This window comes from Carassius auratus, chromosome 45, assembly GCF_003368295.1.
Source record: "Carassius auratus strain Wakin chromosome 45, ASM336829v1, whole genome shotgun sequence".
Taxonomy (NCBI): domain Eukaryota; kingdom Metazoa; phylum Chordata; class Actinopteri; order Cypriniformes; family Cyprinidae; genus Carassius; species Carassius auratus.
The window spans coordinates 17,812,502-17,827,044 of record NC_039287.1 but is presented as its reverse complement, the minus strand read 5'-3'; the positions used below and the strand labels follow the sequence as shown (position 1 = coordinate 17,827,044).

General features: G+C 44.9%; 1 protein-coding gene across 11 annotated transcripts in view; it reads left to right on the top strand.

The window, feature by feature from the left end:
* Positions 1 to 14,543, top strand: part of LOC113063454 (protein 4.1) — a 64,866-nt gene that overhangs the window by 44,352 nt on the left and 5,971 nt on the right. For 2 of the 11 annotated variants that reach the window (XM_026233868.1, XM_026233864.1), the window contains exons 14-22: positions 32 to 106; positions 219 to 248; positions 895 to 954; positions 2,671 to 2,829; positions 5,055 to 5,108; positions 6,030 to 6,581; positions 7,395 to 7,523; positions 7,820 to 7,918; positions 9,454 to 9,534. In XM_026233868.1, coding sequence (XP_026089653.1) covers positions 32 to 106; positions 219 to 248; positions 895 to 954; positions 2,671 to 2,829; positions 5,055 to 5,108; positions 6,030 to 6,581; positions 7,395 to 7,523; positions 7,820 to 7,918; positions 9,454 to 9,534 — 1,239 coding nt within the window. The remainder of the gene's footprint in view (positions 1 to 31; positions 107 to 218; positions 249 to 894; positions 955 to 2,670; positions 2,830 to 5,054; positions 5,109 to 6,029; positions 6,582 to 7,394; positions 7,524 to 7,819; positions 7,919 to 9,453; positions 9,535 to 14,543) is intronic. The other 9 variants (XM_026233865.1, XM_026233867.1, XM_026233866.1 and 6 more) reach the window with 9 other exon arrangements.

Below are 14,543 nucleotides of genomic sequence, written 5' to 3'. Positions count from 1 at the left end.
AGACTGTGTTGTCCATTATTCCACCAATCAGAGTCCACAGGTGGAGGTCGTGCAGGAGCCAGACGCGGACGCAGCCACGTCCATCAGCTCTGAAACGGCCTTTGAGGTCTGCTAACCTTCCCAGCATGCATCTGTAATCACATTCATATAATGAGCACACAGTCCAGAGGTGTTGTTCTGAACTAATCTTCATCTTTTATCTCCGGTGGCATGAGCAGACGGATGGTGCTGGCGCTCCTGAGAGAAAGGTCTTTCACTTTTGTTTGAGATGCAAACTGTAATTGACTGTCTCGTTTAATGTCATGTTTTTGTCCAGCTGAAAGTTGACGGGGTTCTTGCATCATGGATGTTTGATGATGTGCAGTCTTTACTTTCTTTGCTGTGGTGACTTTGGTTTTTATTTGCTTTTGTGCTGGTTATCCTGTGCTTTTTCTGTCATTTCAACTACAAATGAGGCACAAATCAAGTGAGCTCTCGCGAGTAATCAACTGGCTCCAGATTTGGGGATTGATTGGCTGAACTGGTGATCAAATGCTGATTCGGTTGGTTACTTCCAAGAACCCTGATCCAGATCCAGAATCAGTGTCATATATGAACAGAACTGGAGAAGTCTGAGAGCACACTAAGAAGATGAGATTCGAGATTAAAGCTTGCAACAATGAACTCAATTTGATATGCTGATAATATAATTAGCAATGAAAATAGTTTTAAAGGATTAGAATGCACATCAGAAGCATTTCCACCGCTGCTGTCAGACTTCTGGAGCCGTCTGTACATGTGCTGTAATCATTCTCTCCTCATCAGTGCTGTTCTTCAGTTTTGACTCCAGTTCATTACCTCATTATCTGTCTTTTATCATTTTTGTTCAAATGTGTTCTCATTTTTGATCCACAGAGCAAGTTGAGAGTGCAGGGGGAAAATATATATGTCAGACATAGCAATTTAATGTTGGAGGTTCGTATGTAATCAAAGAAAAATCAAGAAAGAGCAAAAGCATAATGGATGGTGGACATGTGTCCCCTCTCTGGCTACTGTCCTGGGCTGCCTCTCACTCTTCCTCTCTCAGGCTTTGTGTGTGTGTGTGTGTGTGTGTGTGTGCATGTTAGAGTGGCTGAACTGAATGGACCTGATGCGTGGTGTTTTTAACACTTGTGGGAATGGTTCTCATAACATCACTAATAGTATTTCCCTAACAAGTCAGGTGACTTTCTGCTTTGGTTGTGGTGATTGTTTACATTTTATTTTGTGACTAAATGAATGAACTCATCCCGGGGTGACCCTGTCAGTGCCAAAGACACCCGGCTCATGACCCAGAGACGGACACGTCACATCATTACAAGCTGATTGGAGCATTCGATTAGTGGTTAGCAGGGAAAACATGGCCTGAATGTGAGTGATGAGAGCTAAAGTGTGTCATCACTGTCGCCAAACACTAGTAGAATAGGCATTTTGCAGCCAATATAGTGTTTTTTTTTTCTTCTTTTTTGACAGGCAGGGCCGATATAAAGCAGATTATAATAAAAATAAGATTTAATTAGAAGTCGACCAATATTGGATTTTGTACTATTTATTATTAGTATCAGTATTATTAATATTAATAGTAAATGTTGAAATTTCCACACTCTAATAGGACCCCATGATATCTGGTGTCTCCACAGCAGTGGTGTGTCTTTGGCTCTGAGACCGCTCCAGTCCTCCGTGTGTAAACCAGTCCTGCCTCACTGCTCCCCACAGACACTGACCTCTGACCTCTGACCCCTCTCCTGACACTCGTCACCCCACCGGTTCACCAGAATCAAACCATTACCAGGGAAGACTGGTTGATCTTCTTCAGGATGAATCTTGTGAATGCGCTGGTTTGAGCAGACGTTATTTCATTGGATATAACTGAAAATGAGTCTGTGAGGGACAGACGTATGTCAGAGCAATAGACTACTGTTTAAAGCCCTGAGATCATTTTAGCACCTATACAATCTTTTGCTTAAAATACATCTTTCCACAAAAGTTCTGAAATGTTCAATCAGCTAGAATACAAACACCTGGATGCTGACTACGTCTTGTCACCACTTAAATCATTAAAGTTGCTTTGTAATGATTTGTATTGTAAAAAGTGCTATACAAATACACTTGAATTGAATTGAATGTACAACATATACAAATCCTGTTATACCTACTTTGCTGAAAGTTAGTTTGGAGTTAGTTTCATTGGTTCAGAAGCTTGCACTGGCGAACCGAAGCAAACTCCTGATGAACTAGCCAGATTTAGTTCTGAATGACATTCATTCATCAGTTCTCACGTGTATCAGGGCCTTTACAGTCTGCATTTCTGTCCCTCACAACCTCATTTTCTTTACAGTCAAATTACCACTAAACCGTAATGCTGGATGTCCTAAGTTATTGAGAGATGTTCCAGAAGCTCTTCCGAATCTAGCGAGCTTCCTAGCAGCATCATGACCACACACAGCACCAGTGTAAATATCAGAGATCCGCTGGGTCTTCACTCAGGGCTCAGGGCTCCAGGTCTGAACATCATCATCTGCTGGGCTGTGTCTGGAGAGCAGTGAGGCTCGACTCTGATGTGCTTCTGCTCTCTCTGTCACTAATGTGCTGGTTGTTGCTTGTCCCTGTGTCCTCCCCTGCCTGCCTCTCTCTGGTGCTGTGGCCCATCAGGACTTGGATAAGACCCAGGAGGATGTGTTGAAGCATCAGGCTAGCATTAGCGAGCTAAAGCGCAGTTTTATGGAGGCTACGCCCGAGCCCAGACCCAGTCAGTGGGACAAGCGTCTGACGGGCAGTCCTGCCACCACCCTGCGCATGCAGACTCAAGGGGTACGTGTGCTTCTGCTCGGGATTCGGACGCCTCCTCAGACGCTCTGCATGTCCTGCACTTCCTGTCCTTCTCACTCTCCTCTACTGAAGCTGGTTTACTGCGCTCTGTTTTTCAGTGGGACAGTTGGGAATAAATTGCATAATTGTGTGCTTATATCTTGATGAATTAGGGGTGTAATGATTCACTCATGTCTATCAATCTTAAAACTTTGATATTTGAATAGTGAACCATTTGTTTCTGCCTTTAAAAATGTAATATGGAATAGTTTTCAAGATGTCCTCAGCTCTAAAATATTTGATCAGAAAACTGCACTATTTTCACTATTAGCCTGTGGTGCTACACATTTGAATGTGTTTTCCCATTGAATTACCGAATACATATTAGAAGCTTTAACATCATATGAATGCACTTACGAAAGCCCAGAATCCAATCATTATTTGGAATGATTCAGTTGAATCTCAATGTGAATCTGATCAAATTGGTCTGAATTAGCAAAAAATGTTCCTGAATGGAGTTAAACTCCTATGAACCATGAGTGGTCGCCCGACCTGCTGTAGGGTTTTCCAAATACACCGAGACTAGAGTAAAACAAAAGCCTAATCTGATTTTATTCCTGTTTTTATGTTTTGAAACCCCATCTTGCCAAGCGTTTGTGCTGTCCTCGCTGAAGTATGACTAGAGAGCTGCTCAGACGGGTGTCACTGAGAAACACTGACTTCACCGAGTCCAAGCAGATTTAAGAAGACTACCCATAATCCCAACTGTCTCACACACACACACGCCTCCTGTCCTCTACACCAGCCAATGGCGGGGCAGTTCTCAATCTGATTGGTGCATCAGCTCTCTGATTGGCTGGCTGAGTTCTGTCACTGCTGGTGTATATTTGGTGTTTTTCTCTCATGTTTCTTGGCAGAATGCTTCTCTCATTGTTTGCTCATCTCAGTTGCTGTCTCTTTCAGCTGTGCACATGCTGTTTATCTGTATGCATTTTAAAGATGCTCTTCAGTGTAAATGATCAGCTTCTGCCAAAGACTATAGTGCACATGTTTGACGTGTGTGTGTAAGTGAGGTTCGCATTTTATTTCACATTCTCGATGCTGTCACTGTTTACAAACACTGTTGTTCACATGCATGCTCTCTGCTCTGTTGATGTTGAAATGCTGCTGTTCCCTACAGTGCGTGTGTGTATGTCTTTGTGTTTCTCTCGCTGTCTCTTGTTTCTTCTGTTTCTGTGTCTGTTGTTGTCCTCGTCTTGCCCTTGGCTGTGCTTTCATTACTCTCTCTCTCTCTCTCTGAGTAAGGCATGTTTCTCAGGGCTGGCTGGCTCCTGCAGTACCACATCCGCTCCAGCAGAGGCCAGTAAAGTCTCAGCTCAGCCCGAGATGCCTTTACTGCTTCTGTCTTCTGCTCTGGCTCTCTGTCTCCATGCAACCGCTTTATATTCTCTGCCCACACACGTCTGCACCGCTTTAAAACAGTCCAAGCTCACATCTGGCAGCCGGTATTGATCCAGCCCTCGCTGATGTGTGACGAAGCACAATGACATAGACAAGTGTAATGTATTTCTGTGATGCTCCGCTGTATTTTCAGCATCATTCCTCCAGTCTTCAGTGTCACATGATCTTCAGAAATCAGAATAATATGATGATTTACTGCTCAAGACACATGAAGATTATTACCAATGTTGAGCACAGTTGTGCTGCACAATATTTTTGTAGAAACTGTGATGCATTTAATTTTTTTTTTAGTATTCATTTTTTGTCTTTACTATCACTTCTGGATCAATTTTAAGCATTATCACTTAACATATATATTTTGTATTATTATTATTTAAAAAAGACCTTTTGAACAGTAGTGTGTAGATATAAATAATGTAAAGAGTAATTAAGAGAAAGAGTAAATACATCTGACTGGTTCTCTGGCCATGTGAGTGAGATGTGAGAGTTGCTCAGACGTCCATCAGTGAGAGTGTTAGTGAATCACACACACATGATGAGATCTGATTACCAGGCTGCTCAGAAGCTCTCACTAACAACAGTCATTTCCATCTCTGCTGCCGTCGAGTGTGTGAGACTTCTTGTGTTGTGTGTGTGTGTGTTTACGTGATCAGTGCTGTCCTGTCCTCAGACCCTTCACACCTGCCATCTCTTGTGTGTGTGTGTGTGTGTGTGTGTGTGTGTGTGTGTGTGTGTGTTTGAGTGACTGTGTCTATGATTACCTTCAGGTTCCACAGGAAACCCCTCCCCGTCCCGGGATGGACAGCAGAGACGCCAGCAAGGTGGTCATCGTCCTCCCTCGGCCGACACCTAACATCACCTGAGCAAACACACACCTAACACTGCACACACACATCTCATCCTTTTCCATTGCAGACCTCACGACTCCAGCCCTCTTCTCTCACCTTCACCAGATTGATCATCCGTGTGTTTGTCCATGCATTCATCCATCTCTCTCTTTCTGGTTGTGTTGCTTGTTGATTATGTGTGTGTGTGTGTGTGGTGTTTCTGGACCTTAGTCGGAGGAGATGCCATGTTTGATTCAGTACCAGTGAGAGCAGAGCTGTGAGCGATAGACGTACAGTGTGTTCAGTCAGACACAAATATAGAAACCTCTTTACAAGACTCATTTTATTGAGAGATGAATGTGGATGTAATGCAGTAATAAGAATTGTTTTCAGTTTTCAGCAATAGACCCTTCAGCAGACTTGATGGTTCATACATAAACATGTATATCACTGTACTTTGTTTTATTACAATGGCTTTCAATGACAGAAAACTAGTTAAAACTAGTGTAAATACTGCTGCAGAGGGGGTGCAAATATGACTAATATCACTTTTGAGCAAAGTAATCAATCTCTCAAATTTTTCAGCTTTTGGAAAGTCATACAAATCCTAGGTTTTTACTTTTGCTTTTGCTATTGAACAAAAATGGAAAGGCAAAAAATATATTTGTTGTAGTTTGTGTTCACGGCTTCTGAGAGCCGCGGCTATGTTTCCTCTCGCTTTAGGCCTCTCATGCATCACATATTTCAGTGAAACTGCACTCACAGAGCAGACTGAACATCTCCTTGTCAGAGACACTGACTTCGACTAAGGTCTGCAGGAAGTTTGTTTCCTTCGGTTTTTGTTCTGTGGTCATGGTTTATGTTTTTGCTTTTCTCTCCATCCCTCGTGTGTGTTTGTGTGCTTGTCTGGTGTAGAGCGCAGAGGTCAAACCCGAAGTCAATGGCCAGCCAGAGGTCGTAGAGGTCGTGGAAGAGACCGTTGTCATCGAGGAAATCGTCAAACCCAGAAGCCCCGCCCCTGAGGCCTCTGTTCCCATGGAGACGGAGTGCGCTGCAGAGGTCAAGGAGGAGAGGAGTTTATCGTCGGACAGTGATAGTGAAGAGGAGGCGGAGTACCACGCTCAGCCGCCCTGCACGAGCATCTCCACCCAACAGATCAAAGAAGAGCCTGAGGAGGAGCAGGAGGCGGAGCATACTCAACAAGCCCCGCCCTCTGAGACAGAGTCACAGCCAATCACAGAAACAGCTGAACCCACCCTTTCTGCAGAGGAAGAGAAACCAGCAGAGCTGCCTGAAGAGGAAGAGCATACAGACGAGCCGCTGGCCACACCAGACGAAGCTCCCAATGGACACGCCCACCACGCTGAAGCCCCGCCCACTGAGGAGGAGGAGGAGCCTCACATTGTGAACGGCAGCGCCTCTCGTGTGGAAGCAGAGCACCTGCCGCAGGTTATTTGTTGTTCGGAGGTAATTGACATCCCGAGCTGAGACGGCCACACTTCTCCTCATCTCTTCTCCTCTTCCATTTCCTCTCCTTCCTCCTTCCTGGATGAAGATCCTGCTTTATCTGCGCAAGGCTGAAACATCTCTCTAGCAACACTTTCTAAGCAATTGCAGTATAAAAGAAAGCTTTGTTCGCTTAAATGTTTGTCGTTCCATCCTCGTCTTTAAGTTGATTTTATATTCCATCCTACTCGACTACACACACACACACATATAAACACAATGCATGCAGGGCCTGTATCTTGTGCACTGGGTGTTGTGTATCGTTGCACGAGGCTTTGTTGTGCATGTTTTATGTCGCATAATTGATATCCAGATGATATGAGAAGTGTGTTTACATTGATTCTTCTCTCTGCTAGTAAAGATAAAGCAGCAGAAACTTCAGTAATGCCACTGAAATGATTTGAATGCACAGATAAATATCACACATCTGAAGTATTGGTAGAAATGAAAGCTTAATATATTGACATCTGATATCGTATCAGCACATCGCTGTGTGTTTTTGTGCTTTTGCATGAGTGTGTCGTCCTGTAAACACTGCCTAAGATCACGAAACCAGAGCTGCACTGATGTATGGTCACATGGACATTTAGAAACTTTTTGGTTCTTGTCTGTAGGCTGCGTGTGTTATACCAAAGACGTCTAGTCTATAGTGGTGTTTCTTTGAGCTGTGTAGCTGTGGTGTGTGTGTGTGTGTGTGTGTGTGTGTGTGTGTGACATCAGACCGCACACCTCCTGTACCTGTGCTTCACACTGACGGTCTCTGTCTCTCTGTAGCCTCCTGTTGTGAAGACTGAGATGGTTACCATCTCAGACACGTTTGCTGCTCAGAAGACGGAAATATCCACTAAGGAGGTCCCCATCGTGCACACGGAAACCAAGACCATCACGTACGAGGCCGCGCAGGTGAGAGGGTCATGTGATCCTGTGACGTTTCTTACCTGAAACATTTGCTCAGGTCAGGGGTCACTGCACTGGATCTGTAATCGTATATATATGGTTCAGTTTAGATGCAGAAGCCTCTAAAATATACATCTAAAATGAGCATTTCTGTCAGGCTTCCTGGATTGGTATCCTGTCAAGCTGCTCATAATTTTGACACCTTCACCAGGATTGACTAAAGCTGTTGGCATCAGTGCAGAATCACGCAGCTGTGTTTCATCAGAGAGTGAGAGTGTTTGTGTTTGTTCTGTGATTGACAGCTGGATGGTCATGGAGAAGGGGAGCCAGGCGTGCTCATGACTGCTCAAACCATCACCTCTGAATCACTCTGCACCACCACCACCACACACATCACCAAGGTAACACACACACACACACACACACACACACACATCACCAAGGTAACACACACAACACACACACACACACATCACCAAGGTAACACACACACACACACACACACACACACACTAGGGCTGCAAACGAATATTCTAAATTCGAATGTGTATTCGAATAGTTTAAAAAAACGAATTTCGAAGGTGAAAATTAATATTCCAATTTTAAAAAAAATGTGGGAAGAAAACGCGGTGGTAGTAGAGGCGTGGTTGTCTGCTTTGCGAATGGGTGTGCTAGCGCGCCTGAGGGTTCAGGGACAGGTCACAGGAGTCGCACTGTCTGGCACAGCATCACTGCTGAAAGTTGACGCGTCTTCATGGAAAGATGGCAGCAAGTGCAGAGCCCAAATCGACCCCAGCAGAGAAAGTGTGGTAAAATAATTGACCCGCGAGATAAAGTTGTATGCAAGCTATTTACAGTTAGCATACCATTCGACCACTAGCAACATGAGGTCACATCTCAAAAATGTGCACCCAAATGAGCATGGCATAATGTGTGGAACTCCAGCTAAACAGTCACGTCTTGACACTTAACGTTACTTTGCATCGCCCGCCACAAGCTCTTTGTCTGCAACACGACAAGACGGATAAATTAATTTCGTTGATTTGTAAGGACATGAGACCGATCGGTATCGCGGATGGGGCACGCTTCGGGGAGTTCTGTCAAGCAAAGGATCCGAGGTTTGATTATTTATCGTTTCATGTCAAGAAAAAGTTCCATGTTTACCACAGCACTGCTCGCTCGGAGCATTCAATGTCAGTTCTATATACTGTAAAACGTCAATTAATATTAATAATATTTGTTTCAATTACTGAATGAAGCCTATATGCTATATTTGGGACAACAGTCGCGACCTTTAAATTGCTTGCACAAAACTCTTGATCAGCACTGAAAATGTGTTTGTTCATTTAAACCGTTATGTGCAGAGAACGTGAGGGTGAGAGAGCGTGAGGTCTGCAGTCTTGGACATTAGTTGAATTCCTTGTTTTTGTGTAGGTAATACATTGTCATATATGTTTAAACTTAAATAGACTACCTTGTATTATTTTGTCCTGTAATTGATGTAATGCGCGTCATTGACAACATTCAAACAGATGTTTGAATAGTTCGAATATTTGTGTTTTTTTTAGAGGGAATATTCGAACGTCATTTCTGAGCAATTTTGACAGCCTTAACACACACACACACACATCACCAAGGTAACACACACAACACACGTTGTGGTATTTGTGCTGATAAGAGAGGTTATGAGATGATGATGATCGTGTTCAGGATGTGTGATGCCAGGTAAGTGAAGGGTTATAGATGCAGAGCCCTGCCAGTCCTCTTCAATTGTTTTCTCTGTGTTTTAATGCCAGAAGTGAGTGTAATCTGGGACCATTGTTTAAAGACATCAAATCAAAATCAGCAATCGCTGGTAAATTGTGAATAACGTGTTGTCCTGTATCTGTTCAGTGCAGTGTGTACATCATGTCTGTGTCTCTTTAATGATTGACAGACACTAAAGGGCGGGCTGTCAGAAACTCGCATTGAGAAGCGCATCGTCATCACAGGAGACTCTGACATCGATCACGATCAGGTGAGAGGCAAAGACTGTCGTCTGTATTGATGCACACTCTGATTTGAGCCTCAGTCTGTAATTGTCCATCTCAGACGTCTTGTGGACGTTGTAGCAGGTTTCTTTGGTCTGACCGCTGAGAGACACATTTCCACTGGTGTGTCTTTAAGGATGTGTCGCGTGTCTCATTATTTATGGCTCCCTGCAACATGATCTTCTCAGGGTTTGTTGTGAAGAGCAAACAGTCAACCCAGACACTTCTGACTTTATTGAATCCTTTTAAATATTTGTCCAGATACTTGCTTTGGTTCTCTTTCATCATCTCGTGTTCGAGATCCACATATGGGAAGGGCATCCGTACCTGACCTCTGAAGAAGCATCTAATTTCACCAAGTCTGGCTAGACAGACAGAAGCGCGCAGCCAATGCCAGGTAAAGCCCCGCCCCCTTACCTAGGGGTATAATAATGGCAGCACCTCTGCTATTCTCCAGTTGACACTCGCTTCTCGCAATCTCTGCATTGACACAGTTTGGTTGGATTATGCTGCTCACCTTCGTGTCTTAAGGAGGACATATCGATTGATCAGCCTCCGCCAGACGGTTTTTCTGACTCAGATGGGGGACACGGTGACGACGACGCGCTACCGGGGGACTCCCGGGGCTCCTCCTCACTTGTTTGGGCTGACCAGCCCAATCCTGCATTCCCCAAAGAGGACATCTTCGCGGTCAACCTCATGTTCGCTGACGAACCGGCTGGTTCCCCAGGCTAGCAGCCACGCAGCCCTGCCTCAATCCTTCCTCCTGTAAGTGTGTGAGCGAGCGGCCGCTCTCCTCAACATTGAGTGGCTGGCTCCACAGAGTGCCAATGACCAGGAGAGGGATATTTACGACGGAAAAGTGTTGGGACCTCCTCTTCCCCGTCCTTCCAGCGTGCGCTAAATATATGAGGCACACTTGGAGCGACACGCTCGACTTCAAACACGGCCTTTCAGGCCTTGAAGTAAAGGATATGGCAGCTCATGGTATGGGTGCAGGGCTCCAGACTGCGACCAAATGGTCGCATTTTGCGACCAAATTTTGAGAGTGTGCGACTGAATTTTACATCCAGTCGCACATGTGCGACCAGTAGATTTGCACACGCACGCACGCAAACACACACACACACTTGCACACACTCGCGTCTCATTGAGTGATGCCTGTCTGTGAGGCGGCAAATGCGTGTGAGAAGAATAGGGAATGGCCACTGCAAGTGGCTAAAATGTGTGGAGGGGGAGGGGCCTAGAGATAATTGAGCGGGCGTAAACATCTGTGGGAAGGAAACTGAGACAAATATCATCACAACCTGATATGTGCGTGCGTCTGAGCTATGAGCAAGCGAACTATTGATTCGTTCTTCCGACCTGCGGCTAGTGTACCAGTGCCAGAGCCTAGTGTCACCGTCAGATGATGATTCAGAGTCAGAGGTTGGTGTGGCTAAAAAAGTCCGCACCAGGGCCGGCCCGTGGTATAGGCAAATGCTAAGGGCGCCACTCATCCATAGGGGCGCCAGAATGAGTGAACGAGTGATTTTTTTTTTTTTTTTTTTACATATTTTTTTTTATAATAGGCTACTATTTAAAAACCATTAATTCAAAACACTTCCAAATAAAGCAAAAAAAATAAAAAATCCGGCTCTTCAATCTTCCCCCGCCCATCGAGTGCTTGAAGTGCGTCAGAAACAGAGTGCGCGCACGATCAGTTGTTGGTAATTTGTTGTGTAGCGTGCCCGACGCCGCATCCAATGTAGACAGCACTGCTTTTGTTAACACACAGCTCGTAGAAACGGGCCTGGCAGCTCGCGCCAGTTCTAGACACGGTGAAAGTTTCCTGATTGTGACGGAAGGCCGAATTTACATGACACATTATAAATGAGCATAGTCTGCGATAGATACAGTGCCAAAAAGAAGAGAAGAGGATAAAGACAGAGGTAAAGAGATGTAGTGAAATAGCAATTTATTGCATAGGAGTAAGAACATACTATAATTTCATGGCAGTTATTTTTACCTTAAACTTAATGTTAGCAGTTGTTCTGAGATCTGAGTCCCCAGACTGTGATTTTGTACAATCAGTTTTAAGACGCATTTTTTATTATCACTTTTTGTTTTGTTTTTTTTTGTTTTTTTACTCTACAGTTGTGCAGTTTTGGGGGGATACAGTACAGGCCAAAAGTTTGGAAACATTACTATTTTTAATGTTTTTGAAAGAAGTTTCTTCTGCTCATCAAGCCTGCATTTATTTGATCAAAAATACAGAAGAAATGTAATATTGTGTTATATTATTACAACTTAAAATAATTTGTTTTCAATTTATTATAATTTAAATTATCATTTATTTCTGTGATGCAAAGCTGAATTTTCAGCATCATTACTCCATTCTTCAGTGTCACATGTGACATCCAGTCTATCACATGATCCTTTAGAAATCATTCTAATATGATGATTTATTATGAGTGTTGGAAACAGTTCTGCTGTAATGTGTGTGTGTGTGTGTGTGTGTATATATGTATATATATATATATATATATATATATATATATATGCATGAGGCGCCAGGTAAAATCTTGCAAATTGGTCAGGGCCGGCCCTGGTCCACACTCACCATTTTCGAGAAGACTGGCTGTAAGAATTCAGATGGCTGAGGTACTATAATTATTAGAACTACTTTTCACCAAATACAAAAGCCAGCTCGACCTTCAAAGGAAGAATGGCTTAAAACTTAACGAAACATACAACAATGATAAAGCATGCACACAAACTTTTTAACTATGCACATTTTTTATTCTGAGTGTATGGAATTTTGTTTACTATTTGTACTGTCATGACAGCGATGGTGCTGTCAGTTTACCTTGTTGCATCTTCAAAAGTGCAGAATAAAATGTGACACTGAATTTGAAACGGCACATTGTAATTTCTGCATCTATTATTAAAGTATTTATTAGTAATACAGTGGAAATTAGTAGATTTGGTTAGCATGTTGATTTACGGTGTGCGCCCCTAAATTTTCTGGTTGTGCCCCTAAAATTTTCAGTTGGGGGCCACTGTGCTCCTAGTGTAAAAAGTTAGTCTGGAGCCCTGGGGTGACCCAACCCCCCCACCCGCTATCGAGCCTTCCATCGCCAGGCACCTTAACCCCGCTCGGGGCGGGCTGCTCGCTCCCCCTAAGCTGGTCGTTCCCAACAAGATGGACTGTTTTTCTGCCTCAGTTAACCAGGCCGCATACAAGTCCTCGGCCTTGGCTGTCAGGGCCCTGAACGTCTCGTCTCTCCTCTCCGCTTACCAGATGGAGATTTGGGACGAATTAACAGCTAGAAAAGGGAACTCCTTCTCTAGCCTTGTGGAAGGAGATCCTCACGGTGAACAACCTCGTCCTTCGTAACGCTCGGCAGGCTGTCCAAGCCTCTGGGCGCTCTATGGCGCTTTCTGTGGTGGGAGAGCGCGCGCTCTGGCTTAACCTGTCAGGCCTTCCTGACAGTGAGAAGCGGCGCATCACGGGCGCGTCGGTTGAGGCCGCCCAGGCTCTCTTCAGCCCCGCCATCCCATTGATGCAACAATGGTGTGACGACAAAAAGCAGGAGGACGAGGCCTTCAAGTTATGTCATCCTAGGCAGGCGGCCCCACGCCAGGCACCCCCTGCACGTTTGCCTAACACTCCTGCCATGGGACGACACTTTCACCAGGGCAAGGAAAGGCCCCGCAACAAACCCCCACCACGGCAGAATAACTCACCGCCTGCTAAGCACTAGGGAAAATCGACTCCCGCCGTGACTGGAAGACCATCAAACCCTATCGACTCGAAATGTAAGCGGCCTGCCTGATGTTCGGTTGATGGGGACATCGAGTCCGCGTTCACGGGCCACGAGCCCTTTGGACTCTCTTCCTGTCCCAGGACTGACTCATGGCTCGCTCGCCCATGCAATAAAACAGAACGACTGGTTCACATCGGTCGACCTGAAAGATGCTTTCTTCCAAATAAGAATTTATCCGCCACACAGGAAGTTTCTTCATTTCGCCTACCAAGGCACATGTTACGAAGTCACAGTTCTGCCGTTTGGGCTCAGTCTAAGCCCCTGGTGTTTCTGTCTGTGTGCGGAGGCGGGTTTAGTACCCATGAGAATGTCAGGTCTGAGGATTCTGACATACATAGATGATTGGCTCATCATAGCCGAATCGAAAGCGAAAGTGTTGCAGGACACCTGCCGTGTGCTCACGCAAATCACATCTCTCGGGTTCAGAGTGTATGTGAGCAAGAGCAATTTTACACCCAGTCAGAATGTCATTTTCCTGGGTTTGGAGTTGAACTCAGTCTCCATGCGAGCGTGTCTCTCCCAAGAGCGCGTTCTCTCTCTAATGAACTGTCTGTCGCAGTTCAGAGAGGGGGCGAAAGTACAATATCGCACATGCCTCAGGCTGCAGGGTCTTATGGCTTCATCTATCCAGGTTGTACCACTGGGACTCCTGAGAATGAGAGCGTTTATGAAATGGGTTTTGTTACTACATTTCATCCCGATGCACGATCTTTGCCGCTCTATAATAGTGACGCGCGTCTACTCGGCAGCCTTGCTCCACTGGTAGAGCGCAGACTTTTATGCACAGGTAACCCCTCTGGGGACAGTTAGGATCTGGAAAGTTGTGATGACAGATGCGTCCTTAACAGGCCGGGGTGCCACCCAGGAGGGCAGAACGGTGAACGGTCTGTGGCCGAGCAGGCTACGTTCAGCACACATAAATTATTTAGAGCTTATGGCCGTATTGAAAGCTCTGAATCATTTTCTGCCTCGCTTGCAGGAACATCATGTGCTCATCATGTGCTCGCTGCGACAAAACCACGACAGTGGCTTATATCAACCGTCAGGGTGGCGTGTGCTCGTCGAAACTTCACGCTCTAGCTTACAAGCTTTTAGTGTGGAGCAGATGGGTTTTCCTGTCGTTACGCTCAACAGAGCCGTTGTTAATAGAGAAGATGCACGAATAAACACTGAAAATGAAGTGGATT